The sequence below is a fragment of the Sphaerodactylus townsendi genome, linkage group LG06 (assembly GCF_021028975.2).
Source record: "Sphaerodactylus townsendi isolate TG3544 linkage group LG06, MPM_Stown_v2.3, whole genome shotgun sequence".
Taxonomy (NCBI): Eukaryota; Metazoa; Chordata; class Lepidosauria; order Squamata; family Sphaerodactylidae; genus Sphaerodactylus; species Sphaerodactylus townsendi.
This window is the reverse complement of record NC_059430.1, coordinates 121,399,757-121,422,043: the sequence shown is the minus strand read 5'-3', so window position 1 is coordinate 121,422,043 and position 22,287 is coordinate 121,399,757. Positions and strand designations below refer to the sequence as shown.

General features: G+C 46.2%; 2 protein-coding genes across 3 annotated transcripts in view; one reads left to right on the top strand and one right to left on the bottom strand.

Moving 5' to 3' along the window:
• The window catches only part of LOC125434534 (interferon-inducible GTPase 5-like), an 89,083-nt gene that overhangs the window by 8,463 nt on the left and 58,333 nt on the right, over positions 1–22,287 (bottom strand). The window contains exon 1 of one of the 2 annotated variants that reach the window (XM_048500019.1): positions 1,056–1,062. The exons of the other annotated variant lie outside the window; for it this stretch is intronic. The gene's annotated coding sequence lies outside the window, so the exon portion shown is untranslated. Of the gene's footprint in view, positions 1–1,055; positions 1,063–22,287 lie in introns of those variants that run through there. 2 annotated transcript variants of the gene reach the window in all.
• LOC125434531 (interferon-inducible GTPase 5-like) overlaps positions 1–22,287 on the top strand; it is a 148,657-nt gene that overhangs the window by 89,621 nt on the left and 36,749 nt on the right. The window contains 1 exon segment of the mRNA XM_048500015.1: positions 21,099–21,817. Within this exon segment, the coding sequence (XP_048355972.1) occupies positions 21,117–21,817 (701 nt within the window). The 5' untranslated portion in view covers positions 21,099–21,116.

Below are 22,287 nucleotides of genomic sequence, written 5' to 3'. Positions count from 1 at the left end.
ATTTTAAAAAGTATTCTTTTTACAAATTATATTGCAATAAAAAGACCCTTCAGAAGGCCTATGGATCCCCCCTTCCAGAACACAAAACGGCCAAGTTTCTTTTTTACATAGTTTAGAAAGCGTTTGTCTGTTTCAGAGATCCCAAACTCCTAAGTCCCTCCAGTGTTTTAATACACTCTGCAATGGAGTAAGCCCCTCTGGCTTCACTGGTTGGTTACCCATGGTCCCCTGTAACCTTTTATGTTTTTTTAAGCGTCAGCCCCTCAGGATTTTTACCTTTAACCCAACAATATTCTAACCCTGCAGTGTCTACCTTGTACCAGAAAATTTACCCGGTCGTCCCCTTTTTAGGCTGTGAGGTGGTGATGAGGCCTATGTGCGTGCTAAAAATTGCCTTACCCCACACCCAGCCTTTCCTAATTTACTGAAAGGAGGCTTGACTGACAATTCAGACCAAGCTTTCCCTTCTTTACAAAATTCTGCCACTCACAGTTGTTATCATTGTATTCAAATAACACATATTATCTCATAAAGAAGATTAGTTCACATTGCATACATTGCATAAAATAAAACAATAAAACCCTCAATTTCACAAATTGCAACCAAATGAACATTTAGGAGACTAATGACACACACACTTAATACAGTTTCAAAAAATGCTTCCTTCTTCGGAGAAGAGACCTTTATCCCTCTCAGCATACATGGCTCATAGCTCACTTTCCCTTCTCATTACCTTGAAACTAACCTTACCCCAAACCCTTGAGATTCCCTTTGTAGTTTACCTAAGAGAACACGCCCAGTATACAAAAGACCTTAATTTTTATAAATACAGAATACAGACGTCACACAATTCATCCCAGTAAGTTACACGTAATCTATACCTCTTTCATGTGCTACAAGCATGCTGAGGAGGCAAAGGAGCCTCCTCTTAGGTAAACAAAACAATAACACATAAATCAGCAACTCATGCCCTAATAACAATCCTTGTTTTCAATCCCCAAAGCAGACATGTTATATTTTCTTTATTTCATAAACACTTACATCCTAATATCCACCCTTTTCAGTCAAAAAGCCTCATAGGCTTACAAAAGTTTCCCTCATTGCCAAAAACAGCTGCCCTATTCCTCTCTCTTTCACACTCATTACCTTCCCAAATCCTCCTGCACCTCTGCCTTTTTTTTTTTTTTGATACCCACCCCGGAACTTCCTTGGTGGTGGCTGATCCCTTATAACCTCTTTTTCAGTCTGTACCATCAATCCTACCTTTCTTTTCTTTTTTCTCTCCCCAGCTTCTCTATTACGCTTCATGAATCAAGTCCTGCAGTGGCTTGTTCAGTAGACCCTCAGTCTCTCTGTTTTACACAATTGTACCTTTTTTTTCTCTTTTTGTTTTTTACACAGTTCCTCCTGCTTCTGGCGTGGGGGGGCAGTCCTAGCTTGGGCTTCCGCTCTCCATAATCCTCTCACTGTAACTACATTGTGGTCAACCACTTCCCTATTTGACAACTGCTTACAAATTTTTCTCTCCATGACCATGACTACAGCTGGGCTGGGCTGGTACTTAATTCAGTTTACTTGCTAGAACAGACCCCTGTTCAGTAGAGTCTTTACAATCACAAACCATAGCATAAACCACAAAACATAAAACTCACTATACAAAACATAACTCCTCCCATACTTAATTCATCTGGCTGTTCATATCTTACTTTAGCTGTCAGTGGTGTGGCGTACATTGAAAAAACAACAGGAAACCAAGTTCTATAGTAATTGACTTTTCTAAGAAATCCCTTCACTTGCCTCTTGATCTGGGGAAGGGGTAGCTCTTGTATCCCTTTCAATTTAAGTTAACTCCGGGACTCCCAGGGACCGCCCAACACACACTCTCTGTCAATCTCTGTCACCATCCCCAAGCGGGTTATACTTTCCCCCTCTCTGAGTAGGACAGTTAGGACTCCCAATTTTGTCTACCTATTCCCTACCTATTAACCGTATGCCGCTGGCATCCAAAAACTCGTGCATGCAAAGGGACTCATTACCATTTACATACACGACTAGGGTGCTAGAATAGGGATTTCCAAGGGAATCCCTCCCACCATCCTACTCCGACTCCCAGTGTGCACCATCTGGGGGACTCTTTCAGATAAAGTGGATCTCATAGCACCCGCATCAACAAGGAAGGTAACAGGGCATCTGACTCGTCCTACCTCCAAGGTTAACAAGGGTTCTTGGGAGGCAGGACCATTGTACAGAAACCCCCGTCCTCCTTAGTCTTCCTCTTCCATTGCATTGCCTGGAAGAAGGTTTTTCTCTACCTCGTTTTCACAGATAGCGCTGACATCACGGGGCAGCGGAGGGCCACTCTCTCCTTTTGCTGCACCCCGATTTTGCCTGGTCGTCATGGGGGGAGCCACTCTCCGACCCCCAGACCCGAAATGGCTGTCCCGCTTATTCTGTCTTAGGCCCCACTGGCCTGACTTGTCTAGACCCCACTGGTCTGACTTGGGAGGAGCCACTCTCCAACCCCCAACTGGGTCCCACTGACCCTTTACTATAGGTCCCACTGACCTTTCTGTTTCCTATAGGTCCCATTGACCTTTCCTACCTGGACCCCACTGGTCCACTTCCCCAACTAGGTCCCCCTGACCTCGTTGGTTGGCTATTCCTCATTCTTTCTAATCTATTCTAAGACATCTGCATGCTGTCCTTCAATTATACGATCCCAGGGAGTGTCATCCTTTCTCTTCTGGGGGGGCCCAAATGCTGTGTTGATGCTGACAGAGCAAGAAACTGCTTTGATCGATCCCTGGAACTTTCCCAATTTCTGGAGCCTGCAGGCTTCAAATGCCTGGGACATCCCCCCTCCGAGACTCTAAAGCACCGTCCCACTTCTCTGGTGCTGCTTGTGGGAGGCAAGTAAGAGATCTCAAGTTTTGTAACTTTAGAGTCCACACTCAGGACCCCTTTGCCTTACTAATTTGCTTGGGGAGGTATACCTGGCACACTTCCCTGAAACATATACTGTTCATGTACCCCCATACCACCACTGCACTACGCTATGAGGGTTCAATGCCTAATAATTTCTAATTTAAATATACGTTCTAGCACAGATGCATTACATAACGAAAATCCCTATATTCTTTCTCTAGCTGCCTTTGTGGATGCTCCCTCCTTTATTACCTATTACCACTCGATTGACTCATGGTCCTGGACCAAAATAACAGCAACTTCCTACCTTAATCAGAAGACGGCCTACTGTCGGTTTCTTTTGTAGGCTTCCCATAAGGGCTTCTGCCTACTGTATTGGGGTTCTTGACGTGGAGAAATGGAGAGCTGCGCAGAAAGCGGGCCGTGAGCCAACAGTGCTGGGGCGCCTCTTGTATTCCTCGTTTCATTGAATTAATTGTTCCTGCTCCTTTTTCTCTTCGGTCAAAAGGGGTCAGACCCCTTTGGCCCAAACAGCCACCACAAAAGGAGCCCCACGTTGGGCGCCAAATTGTTATGGAGTATTTTCCAATATTCCCAATTAATACTCACAAATCCAGCAGTAGCAGTAAACAGTTTTATTCATCTCTGCAGAAGATGGATGGAGCCAGGGTGTGGCTCCCTGAGGTCTGCCTCGCAGGGCAGCTCAATTTATACACATCCTCACTGGCTCGTGGGCCAATCAAGAAGTCTCACATGATCTTCTAGGCTGACCCACGCCTCACAGTCTTACTAAAAAGGCAATAGCATGCCTGTATCATGAACAGTTCACGTGCATTCTTACCCCATCCTCAAAAATCCCCTGTAGAGGTTTGTCTGATAGTTACAGTTCATTAAGCAATAGCGCTACGTAATTGTTTTTCCAGTTATTATACACGAGTACATATGAGTAACTCCCACATGCTATTACTACTTATTTTTTCCATCAAGTGTTACTTCTGCTTTCCTAACTGAGCGTTGCTGTGGCTTTACTAACCAAGCGCTTCAAGCGCTACTTCTGCTTTTCCAGCTAAGCGTTTGACATCTGTTCTAGATGTGAAATATTTAGACTCTTAAGCCAAAGTCGGAGACCTTTGACCTGACATGCAAGAATGCTTGTAAAGCCCCCTAACGAATTCTGTATACCTCACCACTATGGATTTATCCATATCATAGAACAGGTGTAGGATGTGATATAAACCACTGGCTAGCAACAGTTTATAGTGATACGCTCAAAGAAAGCAAGCATGCTTGAAGTGATTTAAGTACGTGCGTGCGTATGTGTCTGTTTGCATGCACACATGACTTTAAACTGAGAGTTGAGTTGGAGAGACAAGTCCAAGTGTGTCCAAGCTCTGAGTGAGAAGTCATAGGCTCATTCCGTACGTGCAGAATAATGCACTTTCAAACTGTTTTCAGTGCTCTTTGAAGCTGTGCGGAATGGCAAAATCCACTTGCAAACAGTTGTGAAAGTGGTTTGAAAACGCATTATTTTGCGTGTGAGGAAGGGGCCATAGAGAGTCAGAGCTCTGTGAGTGAGTTGGTCAGAAAGTCAGAGGGTACACTGAGAAAGTCAGATCCTCAGCAAACAGAGACAAAATAAATACAGCGATTCTGAAAGAACTATGGCCCCTTCCGCCAAGACACCTAAAATAATGTGCTTTCAAACCACCTTCACAACTGTCGCAGGTAAGTGGATTTTGCCATTCCCGCGACAGCTTCAAAGAGCACTGAAAGCAGTTTCAAAGTGCATTATTCTGCATGTGCGGAATGAGCCTATGAGAAGCTATCAGAAACTGTCAAAATGAATTTATGCTGAGTGAAGTCCTCAAAGTACTTGTTCCCTTGTTCTGGTTTGATTTTTTAAATATTTAGCTTGAAATTTTGAATTTACCTATCAGTTATAAATAAAATCTTACTTTGAAGAAACATTGGAATCTCACCCTTTTTTCCTTAGGATCACGTAGATCATTCACTTTCCCTTATAAGCTTGTATACACTACCAAAAGGACGTAAATGCCAGACTCTCGAACGTGGAAATAACAGAAACCGTAGAAAAGTTCTAAAGCAGTTTATTCCCGGTAAAATGAAAAGTAACAATGTAAAGCAGGATCTGAGCTAGAGAGCTCAGATCCAGGACCTATATCCTTTCAGCCCCCCCGCGCTTCCCACACCAAATGCTATCACAATTACTATTATTACAATTACACTGCAGAGTCTCAAAGAGGTTTCCAAAATTGGATGCACTGGAGAATGGGGGCTGCTCCTTATGGGAGGGAGGGTCAGAGCCAGAGCCCCGAAGTCACCTAAATAATGGGTACACCATGCAGTTACCCGTGAGCAGCCCACAAGGCTGCTGCTTATGGCCAAGACCCTTCCTCCTGCTAAGCATCCCATTGCGCAGACTGCAAGGATTTAGCTTCTAAGGATCAGAATGCTGAATATCTGAATGGCTCAAAAGATGGCTCTGACTGTTTGCAAAAACTGGAAAGGAGCAACATCCCCAGCCCTGAGGCTCCGGAGCTGTCCAGAACCCAGTCAAGGTGAAGCCAGTGGATACACTGCCCTAAAGCTCAGTGTTGCCCGGGGAGGGGGGGCAGACCCCAGGCTTTGGGGGGTTCTTTTATGACTGATGCCCCTTTCAGGAATGAGGTTGTTTTGAGCAGTGGCGTACCTAGGCAAACTGGAGCCCTGGGAAAAACCTGAGTTTCATGCCCTCCCCATAAGTAAGCTGCCACCTCCCCCCACTGCAGACCAAAACAAAATTTTTTTTCCACCACAGGGTCGTTTCAAAGTCACCGTCACATTATAGAACATGCCCCAACTCACAAATCTGAACACAGCAGAAATATTTTTGGAAAACATTTTCAAAATGCTTTCAAAATAGTAATAATAACCTTTATTAGGCATTGAGAGAATAAAAAAAGAAATAAAAAGAGAATAAAAGCTAGAAATAAAAAATGGAGTTAAAAGGAAAATCTGGGGAAATGCCTGCTGTCAGGGGGGGGTGCCTGCTGTCAGGGGTGAAATTATTATGATAGCAGCACCAAAATTTCTAAGTATCTTCATGAGACTCTACTCATTTCAGATAATACCTCCAGGGAGCCCAGTGAAGTTTGGTTCAGGGGGTCCAAAGTTATCGACACAGAAAGGTGTAGCCCCCCATCTCCCATTAGCTCTGATTGGAAATAATGGGGGATGAGGCACTCCCTTTGGGAGTCCATAACTTTGGACTTCCTGAACCAAACCTCACCAAACCTGGGTGATATCATCTGGATAGTCTCCTGAAAAATCCCTGAAATTTTGGTGCTGCTAGCCTAAAAACCGCGCCATCTGCAGGCCAAAAATCCCACAGACGAACCTGCAGTTTTTGCGCCCCCCACAAGGCGGCGCCCAGGGCAACTGCCCACTTTGCCCAATGGGAGGAACGCCTCTGGTTTTGAGAACAGGAAGGTTTTCTGCTTTGAAAAAATTAAGAGCAGCTGCCCCCTCCTCTTGGTAATTCTCTCTCTGGTAAGAGATACCTTTTCGTTAAAGCAGACTGCACAGAGGCAAAACACAGCTGAGCTTAACCAGGCATATGTGTATAATGACAGTGAAGAAGTTCAGAGCCAATTCACAGTTTCTAATTAATAAGGGGAGACGTTATTAGTGAACTCCATTCTGGATAGAAAAGCAGAAGGATGGAATGTCTCTTCTAGTTGAACTAACTGGTGGGTGAGGGATGCTGTCTGTATCTCTCTGCACGCATTGTGCAAGATGGAGGAACTGTGCAAGAAAGGTGGAGACTGGAGAGAAGGAGGAAAGGAGGAGGAAACTTTCCACATGGTGCCAGGTTGACACCTTATGTTGACCTAAGGTACATTATCATATTAAATCTCCACCCAGGGGAGGTGCCAAGATGTGTCTTTCTGAGCACGCATTGCATGAAGTGGGCTTCAGGTGTGAATATGTAAAAGGAGTGTTTTCTTTACCTCATTGATGATGCTGTAATGCTGCTGACTTTATGGCCCTTTCTGCATACGCACGAAAATGCACCTCCACCGGCATGCTGGTGGAGGCTCGGGGACCGTTCACATGCTAGCATGCGAACAGCCCCGACTTTCCCCTCAGCAAGACAGGCGGCTCCATATGGAGCCACCTCCGGTCGCCCCCCTTCACTCACTCCGGTCACCCCCCTCCACTCACCGTCCCATCCAGTGTTGCTCTGGAGGGTTGCAGGGACCTGCCCATGCTGCCCTCCAACCTCCAGGGGTCAGAGCATGGTCAGAGCGATGCTGGATGGGGCGGTGAGGGGAGGGGGAAAGTGGTGTCTTCCCATTAGTGCTGTTCGCACCGCACCAACAGGAAGACGGCACTTTACAAAAAACTCGCTCATTGAGCAAGGTTAAAAGCGGCGCCTTCATGCCGCTCCCGGGCGGCCAGGACGGTGCAAACAGCAGCCCAGGGACGGCGTTTTTGCCATCCCTGGGTCACTGTATTTCACCCATATGGAAAGGGCCTGAGACTCTGCAAACTTCTATGTAACTTGAAAAGCTTTGGTGTTCTTGGTTTCTGCCTCTTGAAGCTGGTGCTGCAGCCCAATAAACGTTATACTTGATTTACTAGACCTCTTGCCTCTTCAGTTCATTATCAGGTCGGGACTTTGGAGTTTAATAACTGATATAAACTCTAGACACATCAGTGAATTCCGCACAGCATAAATACATCTTTAGGGTTTATTTTAAAAATCTGTTTCCGTTTCTTGAGTTCCCACAGCGCAAGCATTACTAGCCACAACAGATCTTTTTTACTGCCTTCTGCATGAAGCTCTTGTCAGTTTCACACTATTTTGTGTGCTAGTGCAGAGGTTCTTCATGCCTCTGCCATTTGGTGAAGGTTTCCCATGGAGGTTTGCTATGCCTGCAGCTCATCTGTGCATGATTTTTCTGTAACAAGTAGATGAATAAAGCAGAAGCGAAGGTAGGAAAAATGGAGCCCAGGGCAAAAGCTGAGTTTTGTGTCGTCATCCCCCGGCCCAGCAACCACCCTGCCCCACCGTGACCAAACAATTTTTTTTTTTGCACCAGGTCATTTCCCAAAGTCACCATCACATTATAGAACATGCCCCAGCTCACAAATCTGAACACAGCAATGGTCCTGTGATCCATGGGTAGGAGGTGTGTTATTGAAAATAGAGTTACTGAAAAGTGAATGTTTGGAGGACAGATCATCTGTCTCCTGGTAAAGCCTGGAATAATCAGGAGTTGACGTTGTTAGATCTGGAGAGGACACAGGGCTTTTAGGATGAAGGTGTGTAATCAAATCGAATTGAATGTCGTAACCGTAGACCATAACTTAGCTTAAAATGTAACGTGAACTGAAACATCATATATAGACACACACTCCGCTAGCTTCCTAGAATTGGCCATAACTGAAACCCAGATGATAGAGGATCAGCTTTTCTGGAGAAAAAGGCAGCTTTGGAGCACAGATTCTATGCCATCATATCCCTGCTGTCTGCCCCCCAAACCTGCCCTCCCCAGTCTCACTCCCAAATCTCCAGGAATTTCCCAAGACATAGTTGGTAACCTCAGGTATAACCCAGTAAGCTTCAAACAATGTTCAATAAAGCCTTGGGGTGGGGTGGGGTGGGGGCGAAGGTAGGATGGGCTCGGTGGCTGGGGTGGTGATGGTGGACGTGGAGATCTTTGCACTGTCTGCTGCCTCAGTGACAGAGGGGGACTGATCACTCAGTCAGATAGCTAGAGGGGATCAAGACACTGGGCACCTTTTCTCTAGGACTCTGCCACTATCCCTTTGATGCGTATATTGCTACTTTCAGAGAACCTCCTTTCTTCCTGCTTCTCTCCAGTCTCCACCTTTCTTGCACAGTCTCCACCATCTTGCACCATGCATGGAGAGAGACAGACAGCATCACTTACTATCCAGTTAGTTCAACTAGAAGAGACATCCTATCCCTCCACTTTTCTATCCAGAATGGAGTGTGCTATTAAAGACTCACATACATAAACCTTTATTAGGCATAATACCAATATAACAACCAGCATTATCCAGGCAAATGTTCCATACATAAAACCATCACAGGTATTATTCCAAAGTTCCTAAAAGGAACCTAGCTACAGAATTTAAAATCACAGAAGAAGAGTTGTTTAGTAGGAATGCAACCTTCCCAGCAACAGAGTATTCCTTAAACTTAGCAGGAAGAAGAGTCAAAAGCCTGGACCTCGCTTCTTCGTATTTGGGGCCATTACGCATTATATGTTCCATAGACTGCACCCCTACAGTACAATGGGGGCATTTCCGCTCTTGCGAGTCCATTTTAAGAAACCTCCCTTGGAGAACAGAACAAGGGAAGGAATTACAACGAGCCCTTTGTGTATGCATCCATCTAAGCTTCTTTGGCTCTTGGAGTATACTCTGTGATAGTCTGCCATCAGATTGGTTTTGGAATTTGATGTTGAAAAAGAAGGTGGAACAGTTACTTCGCGCTTGGTCTTGTAGAACTTGTAGTTCCTGGTCAAGTAGAATCGCTTTTTTTAGTTGAAAAAAAAGTTCTAGCGAGGTAGTGACGGTAAAGAGTCCCAGGAGAAGCCTAGGGAGAGTATTTTAATTTCAATTGCCCGCCACCACTTAGATCCATGGAGTTGGGGGAGGATATATCATTGATATGGCTACCAGTGTCCGAATTAAAGCACACAGCATGCAACCCAGAACTTAAGGGTGGCCAGCCAAGCTGTCGTAACCAGCAGATGTTGTCCCTGCTTTCCAAACAGGAATGCAGCATGGGTGAATGCAATGTGGCACTCTGGCGATTTGCGAAGGCATATTGACTGAATCCTTTTCAACTTTTTGTCTCCAAGCATTAATCCACAAGGGGATTCCATAGAGCAATTGAGGGATCAACATGTTAAAGACTCTAACTATGGCAGGGATAAAACCTATTGCCTTTTGTAAAGAAAAAGTTCTCCACACCCTACAGTAGCCCTACAAGCTGCCATGGCTAGGTTAGTCTCTGTGTTTATTCCAACAGGCTTTTATGATGGAAAACGAGTCCTAAACATTTGCAGAACTTTGACTTGTTCAACCAATGCACCATCTAACATCCATCTACTGGGTTTATAAGTGTTAGCAAATACAACCACCTTAGGATTTAGTAGGGTTGATGGATAAAGAATTCCGTGTACAATAATCACTGCATTTGGATAACAAGGAATTTAGGCCCCTCTTCGTTCTAGAGAGTAATAATGCATCGTCTGCAAATAGAAGTAGTGGTAGGGTCACATTACCAAAGCTGGGGCAAGGTGAGTTGACTGATTTTAGATCAGGGGACAGATCATTAATGAACAGATTGAATAACAAGGGGGCCAAAACACAGCCTTGTTTAACACCTTTATAGGATTGAATTTTTGGTGTTAATTTCCCCAATGGGTCACATCTCACTTGGAGGGTGGTGTTTGTATATAAAGCCTTGATAAGAGCAAGCAGCCTACCATCGATACCCATTTCCGTAAGTTTTTCCCATAAGAGTTCTCTGTTCACTGAATCGAATGCCCCTTTGAGATCCAAGAAGGCAACATACAAAGGGGATTTACCCCTTGTAACATACTTGGCTATCATTGTATTCAGAAGAATGGCATGATCTAGTGTAGATTTCCCTTTGATAAACCCAATTTGTTCCGGTCCAATGATCTTATTCTCGTTGGCCCATAAGGTCAGTTTGTTCGATAAATATTTAGCATACAATTTACCTGCCATAGATAACAAACTAATGGACCTATAATTAGAGGGGATGGTTGGGAATTAAAGACTCTTATTAATTAGAAACTGTGAATTGGCTCGGAGTTTCTTCTCTGCCAATATACAGATATGCCTGGTTAAGCTCCACTGTGTTTTGCCTCTGTGTAGTCTGCTTTAATGGCAAGGTATCTCTTACCAGAGAGAGAATTACCAAGAAGAGGGGGCAGCTGCTCTTAATTTTTTCAAAGCAGAAAACCTTCCTGTTCTCAAAACAACCTCAATCTTGAAAGGGGATCAGTCATAAGAGAACCCCAAAACCCTGAGATCTGTCTTCTCCCCCCCCCCCCCGGGCCCTTTCCGCACTGTACGATTCGACCTTAGTTTGACGTAGTCCGACCTGGGTACTCCGCACAGCCGTAGAGTTCGACTCGTGTCTGTCTCTGATCCCACCCTCTCACCGTCAAATTTTTGAGCTCGACTGGGAAATACAACTTTTGGGTGAACCTGGGTTGCACTCAAGCCAAAGACGGCACAGTGCAGAATCTCCCTTGCCTCGACTCTCCTGGCCAGCCAATCACAGTGTACTATTTTGGCCATGCGCAGGACGGGAGACTTGTGGTGGCAGTGAGAAGCGCACTTTTTAAAAAATCTTCACATGCATGAACCGAGTTGACAGCTTTGGGCATGCGCAGATCAGGAGACCCGCGGTGGCGAAAAGCACGCCTTCAAAAAAACCCTCTTCTCGTGCACGAAGCAACGGCCAGAAATTGTAACATTTATTTTGCATCTCTGTGGGTTGGCCAATCAAACACACTCCCTGCCACCCACCCTCCCTCCCTCCTTTCTGGTGGCATGTTCTGATGGGGGTGGGGGGTGGTAGCCATTTTGCCTGATCAGACAGCAGAGAGCATTTCCCACCATAAAACAGCAGCCAATCGGGAATGAGGAGCGAAAGACGTGAGGAGGTAATCCCACCTTCTGAACTCAACTCCAGAGAGACGACCTGGCTGCTGTGCAGAGTAACAGAAAAATCGAGCTCAGGTAACGATTTCCGTGGACACGAGTCGAACCTAGGTTGCCTCTGTTATGCGGAAAGCCTCCCTGATTCCTTAGATGAGCAACACTGAGTTTCTAAGCAGTGTATCTTTTGGGTTCACCCTAAAGGGCTTTCCGCACAGTAGAGGTGACCAGGGTTCAACTCGTGTCCGTGGAAATTGTTACCTGAGCTCAACTCTGCTGTTACTCCGCACAGCAGCCAGGTCGTCTCTCCGGAGCTGAGTTCAGAGGGTGGGATTACCTCCTCGGGTCTTTCGCTCCTCATTCCCGATTGGCTGCCATTCTGTGGCAGGAAGCATGAGTGCGTGTCACTTTTTTCCTTTTGCCATGTAGGAGCTACGTCATAAAGCGCCGATTTCCCGCCTGTCACAAACGGGAATCTGCATTACAATTTCTGGCTGTTGCTTCGTGCATGAGAAGGGCCGTTACTTCGTGCACAAGAAGCAAGAAGGCGCGCTTTTTGCTACCACGAGTCTCCCGATCTGCGCATGGCCAAAATACTACCCTGTGATTGGCTGGCCCGGTGAGTCGAGGCAAGGGAGATTCTGCACTTTGCTGGCTTCAGCTTGAGTGCAATCTGGGTTCGCCAAAAAATTGTACCTCCCAGTCGAGCTCGAAAATTTGACGGTGAGTGGGGGGGGGGAGCAGAGACAGACATGAGTCGAATTCTACAGCTGTGCAGAGTACCCGGGTTGGACCTACGTCAAATTAAGGTCAAATCCCGCAGTGTGGAAAGGGCCTAACTGGCCCTTGTTTAGATCTTGCATCCTCCCTGAGAGACTTGACAAAATTTATCCTGACAAATGCTTTCAGGAGCCAGGGCTCACTTCAAAGATGCTCCAAAAAACCAACTGGTAATCAGACATTTTGAAAAAACATTGTGTGTGACATTATTAAAGACCTTCCAAAACCTCTGAAACACATACTAAAATAGTGTCAGGGCACAGATTCCACAGATTCCACGTGAGAGCTGGGCAGAGCAACCCTTGAACTGGAATTCCCCAAGATAACCTGAGGTTATCATGTGGTCGGAGTTGACAGCTACATTGCCTACTATGTGGCTGTAGCTGTGGAAAAGAAGATTCAGCTAAACTGCTTCTCCTGTCCCTCAGGAAGCCTCCTTGTTTACTTGTTCTCTTTGCTGCTGCTGCTGCTCAGTCAGTCGATTTGCAAGAAACACTGGGCTTTGGCCAAGCGGCTTCACTTTCACGGTTCCTATCAGCGGCTCCCTTGACAAGAAACGGCTGTGAGCAGAGGGCAGGTGGGGGCCTCCAAGCACAACGGTGGCCTGACAGGAAACACTGAACTGCACAAATAGCATGAATCGTGAATCAGGTTTCACATACCTCAGGACCCAAATTAAGCTTGTGACCATCCCAAATCAAGCTCCTGTCACCCCCAACCTCCAGGAGCTTTTGGTTACCTGCCCAGTCCAAATAGGGTAGAGTGGTTGTTTCTGACTTCGGGGAATTCCTGGAGATTTGAAAGCCGTGCCCAGTGAAGGAGAATTAGAATTAGGATTGCCAGAGGTCCAGTATTGATCTGAACAGTCCAGCATTCTTAGTGCCTGTCTGGGGGAAAGTATCACAATACTGTTCATTTAAATGTCTTATATTATCAGGGTTGTGGGTGGTGTGCAGGGCTCTGTTTCTAGCCTGGGCAGAAGAGCAGAAAGCTAGGCTGGGGAAAGGGCCCTGTCTGGCCTCAAAAGATGGCTGTGGGACAGGGGAAGGTTGTCGGCTGGCCCAGGAGGTATCTGGGCAGAATTGCAGACTCGGTGCCTCCTCCTCCAAGCCCAACTAGAAGTCCACCTGGATTGAAGCCATTCTGCAGCAGCAGCAGCAGCAGCAGCAGCAGCAAATAACTCAAGTCCAAACAGCGTGAAAGAGCTGCAGCAATTGAAGAAGATGCTGCAAAGCCCAGGGGAGCCACCATAGGTGAAAGACAACAGCCCTTTCCAACGGGGCCCTTATCTTCAAGTCAAAGAAGCCCAGCCTCCCTTTATTCTCCTCAGCCTCCCCCCGCACTTTTTATGATATTAACGATTATTATTCTACTCCTTTTCTCTGTTCTTTTTGTTGAAGATCACTCGCCATCTTTTGTTCAAGGCTATACAATACCCCCCCCCCCTTCCCACTATACCTGGCATATACCTAGATGCCCCCCCACTGAGAAAAAGAAACATCATAAGCTGCTGGGGGGGGGGGACAGATTGTCCATTATTCTACTGAGCTCACTGGTGCATCCAGTTAGCCCATGGCCCCACAGGCAGGAGAGGTGCAGTGGGGTGGGCATGGTTGTGCATGCATTGTCGTTATATCTTGTTGTACACTGCCCGGAGCCTTTCGGGGAAAGGGCGGTATATAAATTAAATTACCAATTACCAATATATTAAGGAGGGCCTCCAAGATCACACTGCATTAACAACTAATTCCCTGTGAGCTCCTGGATAACTCTTGAGTACCGGTAGTTGCACTCTTTTATTACTTTACTACTTGATTTTGTTATTTTACTGTTTTATTATCCTAAGGCAGTTGCCTTATGGCTTAATTGCCAGGAGCGTAATTTGCTGAAGAAATTTGGGTGAGCTAATAAACAGTGCTAGTCAGTGGCACCTTATGTGTGCTCATGGCTGCAGGCAAACGTTCCCGTGACACTGAAGAGGTCAGCTCACTGCCTGCTAGCAAACAACTTAAAAACAATAATTTTTTTTAATGTGAAGAACTTCTCTTCCTGCTCCAATGAATATGCCGTGCCTGTTCTAACCATTTTGCCCTGCTTGACTCAGACCGCACAGATTACTCTAGTGTTAATTTACTACCCGTTGAAGAGAATGTCTGTTGACATTCCTCTGTAGTGGAGGAATATACAACCCTGCTAAAAAAAATTCTAAGACAGACAGTAGCATACAAAAAAACCCCCCCTCTACCTCCAACAGTTTTGCAGCTTTGACCAATACTCTTGAGGCTCCTACTGAAACTTCTGTTACAGGAGTTTGCTGTGAGAACTTCATAGAAAACTTGGCTCCATCCTAGCATGAAGAGAAGGAAAATGCCAAAGATGCTAGCAACACTCACATCGAGTACCTATCACTGCATCTAAAACACTGGGGTTTATCTTTAGAGAATTAAAACTGGTACTCTCTAACCTTGACCAGTTCATTCAGTTGATAACCAAACCAGAGACATTCCTCCCATTGGGCAAAGTGGGCAGTTGCCCAGGGCACAGCCCTGTGGGGGGGCACAAAAACTGCAGGTTCATTTGTGGGATTTTTTGTATTTTCAGTGTATTTCCATTTTTGGCCTGCAGAGGGCACAGTTTTTAGGCTAGCAGCACCAAAATTTCAGGGATGTTTCGGAGACTCTCCTGATGCTATCACCCAGGTTTAATGAGGATTGGTTCTGGGGGTGCCCCATCCCCCATTATTTCCAGTGGGAGCTAATAGGAGATGAGGCTACACCTTTGAGGGTCGATAACTTCAGACCCCCTGAACCAAACTTCACCAAACCTGGGAGGTATCATCAGGAGAGTCTCTTACTGATACTACCCAGGTTTTGTAAAGTTTGGTCCAGGGGGTCCAAAGCTATGGTCTCCCAAAGGGGGTGCGCCATCATCCATTGTTTCCAATGGGAGCTAACAGACCCCCTGAACCAAACTTCACCAAACCTGGGTGGTATCATTAGGAGAGTCTCCTAAAGATACTCTGAAAGTTTAGTGCTGCTAGCTTAACAATTGCAACCCTGACAGCAGGCACCCCCCCCAATTTCCCCAGATTTTCCTTTTAAATCCCCCCCTTGATTTAAAAGAGAGAATCTGAGGTCCCCAGTTTAAACACTGAAAGTGATGCTGTTTCAGGGTAGGGAAGAATCCACCCCAAAATAGCATCACTTTCAATGTTGTTTAAACTGGGAACCCCACATTCTCCCTTTAAGGTGGATTTAACAGGAGTATCTGGGCTCCCTAGTTTAAACACCATTGAAAATGATGCTGTCTGGGGGTGGATTCCAGCATCACTTGTTTAAATGATGCTGTCTGGGGGTGGATTCCAGCATCACTTGTTTAAATGTTTAAATCCACCTTAAAGGGAGAATCTGGGGTGCCCAGTTTAAACAACATTGAAAGTGATGCTGTTTCCCCCAATGGGGGGGACTGGATGCAACACCATAAAATGTTTTCATAGCAGTAATAAAACATTTTGAAAATGTTTTCAAAAATTATTTCTGTTGTGTGGCATGGCTTATTGCTGTGTTCAGATTTGTGAGTTGGGGCATGTTCTATAATGTGACGGTGACTTTGAAACGACCTGGTGTAAAAAATCATTGCTTGGTCACAGTGGGGGAGGGTGGCTGCCTGGGGGGGGGGTGTGTGTGGCAAACTCCAGTTTGCCTAGACACGCCACTGGGCGTAGCTACAAGGGGGGGTGCGCGTTGCATTGGGCACGCACCTGGAGGGGCATCAAACTCAGGTTTTGCCCAGGGCTCCAGTTTGCCTAGTTACGCCACTGAGTGGAACCTCGGTTTTCATTGCCTTCGGTTTTCATCGATTTTTTCAGTGAAAAATTTGTCTCGGTTTTCATCAATTTGCCTCGGTTTTCATCGAGATGCAGTAAGGTGGAGAAAAATCACCCGGACAAAGCCGTGTCTGCAACTTGTTTAATGACAACGTTTTGCCCCATTTCAGACAAATCTTAAAGAAGCGTCAGAAACAGACCTCTTGGGACAGCTTTCTGGTGCGACATTGGTCCACTGGCTCTGAAGCTGGTCCTAGTGTTATTGTTTGTTACTGTTTTCAGTATTAAACATTATGTTTATTCACCAAAAATGTGTTTTTGGTATGTTTTTTGGAGTGCCTAGAACAGATGAATTGGATTTACATTGATTCCTATGGAAAAGTTTGCCTTGGTTTTCATCGATTCTTTTCGGACGGATTACCAACGAAAACCGAGGTCCCGCTGTACATTTTTGATCACAAGCCTCACTGGGTTCTGCGTAAAGCACTGAAGTCTGGCTCACATGCTGCTTCCTAAGGTTCCTTTGAACTGGGGTCACTATTTTGCTGCCATAGCATGCTTTTGTGGTCAAGGTGTCGGACAAGGAGGCCCACAGATGCCAAGAAAGTTTTCAGGGTGATGTCAGGCAAGTCACACACACTCAGTCTTGACCCGTGCTAATATTTGGATGGGAGACCGCCAAGGAATATCAGGGACCTGATGCAAAGGAAGGCAATGGCAGACCAGTTCTGAATGTCTCTTGCCTTGAAAACCCTACAGCCGTGGTGGCGAACCTTTGGCACTCCAGATGTTATGGACTACAATTCCCATCAGCCCCTTCCAGCATGGCCAATTGGCCATGCTGGAAGGGGCTGATGGGAATTGTAGTCCATAACATCTGGAGTGCCAAAGGTGCCTGTATGTACAGCCTGTGAGCTATTGTTTTAATACGCCCATACAAACAGAATAACGCCATATAAAATATGGGCGAATCCACAGAACATTAAACATATCACTAAGCACTGCTTATCATCAGCCCCCCCAAACTTGGTATTGTTCTGTGTGCTCTCACCCATCCCAAGTTCACCTCATACTTTCTATTTATTTATTTAGAGGATTTATACTGAGACCTTCCATTATAAATAACAATTCCAAGGTGGCAACACACTGAAAATAACAAATGAGCAAATACTGTTAAAAAAATGTCCATAGGAGTCACTGCATAGAAGATGCCTTCAGACTGAGGAAAAGATTGCAAAATGGGGACTCAACTTTTTTTAAAAAAAATTTCTTAGTTGAAGTGAGGAAGGAAAACACAGGCATCCCTTCCTATCTTGCTGACTCCAAAGGAGAATATCAGGCCGGTGGACCGCCCTGGTCCTAATACTAATAGCTGAATTTAGTTTATTTATTTTATTTATTTATTTTATTTATTATTGCATTTATAACGCTCTCCTTCCGGAGGGCCCAGGGCTGCGGTCCAACATTAACAACACCAAACAGTAAAACGGGGAAGATAAAAATAATTAAGACTTTAAAATGCAGCATTCAATATTAAACCTTATTTAAATTTTAAATAGATGGCATCCCACTCATTAAAACCTCCTCTTAAGAGAGGGACAGTGGGTCTAGAGTGTTTCTCAGCATGTTTGTTTCGGGCACCCACATCATCAGCTGCTGAGTTCTCCCCAAAGGCCCGGGTGAAAAGCTCGTCTTTACAGGCCCTGGCGGAACTCATTGAGTAACCCCAGGGCCCGACAGCTGGAGGAGAGCATTCCAACAGGCAGGGCTAGGGTCAGAAAGCCCTGGCCCTGGTGGGAGGCCAGCCAGATCATAGAGGCTGGATCAACAGCAGATTGGCCTCCGCGAGAACGCAGAGAGACTGGCGCGGGACATATGGGGCCAGACGGTCTGTGAGGTACGAGGGTCCTAAAGCCACGCTAAGGCCCTAAAGGTTAAAACTCTATATTTGAAGACGCATCCGAATTCAACTGGGAGCCAGTGCAGCAGCTTACTTAACACGGCATGATGTGATTCTAAAAGGCACCGCGGAGCAGACGCGTCGCCGTGACGCTGGACCACTTAATTTCCTCGATCAGCCGCGAAGGGAGGCCCGCATAGAGCGAGTTGCAATAGTCTAATCTGGAGGTGACCGTTGCATGGACCATCAGGCCAGGTCCGCTTTGGGAGAGAAGGCCAGTCAGCCGGCCTGGCTAAGATGGAAAAACGCTAACCCGGGTTGTATGGGCCACCTGGGTTCCCCATTGAAAGAGATTTTAATCCAGGTGACTCCCCAGGCTGCGACTGAGGGGTCGGTGCCAATGAGACTCTCCCACCGCAGCTGAAAGTCCCCTGCCCTCGCCTAGCCAAAGGATCTCTCCGCCTTTGTTTGATTCAGCTTTAGCCTGCTCTGCTTCTAAATCCTGAACTTGGAAGCAACTCGCCTTAAACAGTGCTGCAGAGCTGGGCGTGACGCTCCCCTCCATCAACAGAATGAGCTGCGTCATCAGCATACTGGTGACAGACCAGCCCAAAGCTCCGCATCACTAGCCGAGCAAGGGGTCGCGATATATAGATGTTAAGAATAACAACGGGACAGCAGCCCCTGAGGTACACCGCAATAAAGTTTTGGCACCCTCGAGTAAGTTCCTTTGTCCCCGCGACTATTACCCTGTTGACTCCTCGTCCCGGAGAAACGAGGCAATCCATTGATGACAGTGCCCCGCACTCGAAGCTGGTGGTGGTGGGTCAAAAGATCGTGATCGCATCACCATCAAACGCCATGTAATCCATTAGTACCATACCATCCGCCGGTCATTGCATAATGGATGTTCAGGACGCATGACGAACAGTCTCCGCCCCATGCCCAGCACGGAAATGGACTGGAAGGATCGGTCGATAAAATCTCCAGAAACCTTGAAGCTACCTAAATATCACTCTCTCAATTACCTTCCCAGAAACGAAAAGATTCAAACTGGGCTGCACTGGCCGGATCACCTTAGATCTACCGATCGTCTTTAAGAGTGGGTGGACCACTGCCCTCTCAACCCACCAGGAAAGACCTTGCTCAAAGGAGCCATTGATAATATTCAACAGGTGGTCGAACTCCTCCCGCAATATCTTTAATAAGCCAAGAGGGCACGGATCCATATGACAGGTAGTTGGTCTAACAGCTAAGCCGCGCCTGGTCACAGCGCTTCCGAGAGCAGGGAAAACTGGCCGCTAAGGGGCCAGAAGACGCAAGGGCTTCCAGTCTGAAATTGTCTCCAAGTGGTATATCCCCATGATAACGACTTTTATCTGCTAAATAGCTCATAAATGCCTCACAGCCACAGCCAATTGATCATTTTTTGAACCTCTGATAGTCGAGTGTTTAATCGTAATAGTTCGAAACAATTGTGCTGGGCGGAGCTAGCAGGATGCGAGAGAGGGCAATCACCTTCGCCTTCCTTCATCGCCATCCCTATAGGCCTTCTTGGCAAAACGTCTCTATAAGATGTTCACAAGAGCTCCTCACGAAAGACTTCATTATCACCGCTTCCGCGCCTCTTTGGCCCCGCTTAGACAGCCGTGAGCTCCTCGGGTATACCAGGAGCCGAGACCGGGGTCTTAGAGGGCTGGAGCAACAACCTCGATGGCATTAAGGAGGCGGTGACCTTAACCGCCTAATTAGTCCATCGAGAGGGTGCTGGTGGGTTCCAGGATCCCGTAGAGCATCCAGGAATCCAACATCCATAAGTCTCATGGCAACTACGCCTAGACGGGCAGCATGTCTAAACCAAATCTTCAGGGCATAGTGATCGTGACCATGGGCACTCTCATCGCAAGAGGATATGACCACATTTACAATCCTAACGCAAAGATCAAATCCAGAGAGGACCGCCTCATGAGTGGGGCCAGAATTCTATCAAGGAGAGACCAAAGGCCATGGATGACACAGGCCTGCGTTGCCATGAGGCGTGTGTTTCACACGACATTGAAGTCCCCAAGACAATAAGTCTGGGGAACCGCAGAGTGCCCAGTCCGCCACCACCTCCAGCAGCCAGGCCCTGGGCACTAGGCTAATCGTACACCTGAAGGACAGCCAACCTCCCATGCCAACCACTCCAGGCCAACACACTCCATACCAGTGATCTCCTCCGGGACCGATGGCCCTAAAAGGATGGAATCACGAGGGGACAATTCCAGAAATAGTTCTTTCTCCTCATGGGTGCACTGAACCAATGCAAGGAACGGGCTTACCATTTTTGCACTGCACTTCTAGGCACCCCCAAGGGTTGGCTGAGATGGGTGGAGAGCCTCTGTCTTCCACCATAGCTCAGTCTGGTAGCAACCTCGTCTAGCTTGTTTCTTGGCTGTTCAAACTTTGGTTCAAGCTTTTCAGCCTGGTTGCTAAAGGCACTCTGGGGGAAATTAATGTCACAATGACGTGTGCTTTCACAAGAGTTAAAGGATGAGTCAGGTACAGGAGCAAGTGAGATAATGGGACAAAACTTTGAGGCCTGAAACCCAGAGGCCCCTTCCACACATGCAGAATAATGCACTTTCAATCCACTTTCACAATTGTATGCAAGTGGATTTTGCTATTTCACACAGTAAAATCCAGCTGGAAAATGCATTGAAAGGGCCAGAGAACCACAACATCCAATGAGTTTTTAAATGCCACCACATCTTTTCCCATTATAAATTCCCAAAGCATGAAGTCTGGTTTTAGCCCTCCACTGGGGCGGGAATACTCTCACTAAATCGGTTTTCTCACACAGCTAAGTCTATATTGTCAAAGAACAGCGTCTCTTGGGCATATCTGTTGTTAATTTAACAGTCTCTCTTCCTCTTTCTTTCTTTGTTCAAGCAAATATCAAGAACTACCATGGGAGCTGCCATCACAAAAAACATGGTAACAGAGGAACTAGAAAAGCTACAGAAAGACTGGGAAAATAAAAATCTTCCAGATGTGACAAAAAAATGTCAAGAAGATCTGGATTTATTAAAAAATACTACTCTTGAAATTGCCATCACAGGGGTGTCAGGTGCTGGTAAATCATCTCTTGTCAATGCCCTGAGAGGAATGACAGACTTTGAAGATGGTGCAGCTGAGACTGGAGAGACGGAAACAACAAGGAAGCGAGATAGCTATCTGCATCCCACATTCCCAAATGTGACAATGTGGGATCTACCAGGAATTGGGACACCTAACTTTGAAGCAAAGGAATACCTCAAGAAGGTAAAATTTGAAAAGTACGATTTTTTCATCATCATTGCCTCAAATCGCTTCACTGAGAATGATGTCCTCCTGGCTCGTGAAATTCGTAAAATGAACAAGAGGTTCTACTACGTGCGCACGAGAGTAGATAGCAGTATAGATTCTGAGAGTAAAAAACCAAACTACAGCGAGGAGAAATGCCTGGAAAAGATTAGGGAATACTGCTGTGAGAATCTGACACAGGCAGGAGAATCCAATCCGCGGGTTTTTCTCATTTCCAGATGGCATTTGGATAAGTATGATTTTCCTCTCCTGCAAGAGACTTTGGAGGATGAGTTGGATGACCTCAAGAGAGATGTTTTAATTCTGTCTTTGCCAGCTTTCTCCAAAGAAGCCCTGAAGAAGAAAAGGGCTACTATGGAGGCCTATATCAGGAAAGTAGCTCTTTTGTCCTGTGTCATTGGGGCAGTTCCTGTCCCTGGCCTTTCTGTTGTCTGTGATCTTGCCATCTTAGTGGGGTCAATGATACACATCTGTAAGGTCTTTGGCTTGGATGAAGATTCCCTCAATAGACTTGCAAAACGGGTTGGCAAACCTGTTGATGCCTTGAAATCAGCTATCAAAAAGTCTCCGCTGGCCAGCCAAATCACCACAGAATTTGTAATTGATATGCTGACGAAGTCAGTCGTGTGCGGAACCATGATCACAGTTGAAGTTGTTCTTGATTTTGTACCGGTGTTGGGCTCTTTAACTGGTGGAGCGCTTTCTTTTGGAACAACATTCTACATCCTGAAAAATTTTCTGCATGATGTTGAGAAAGATGCTGAGAACGTCCGGG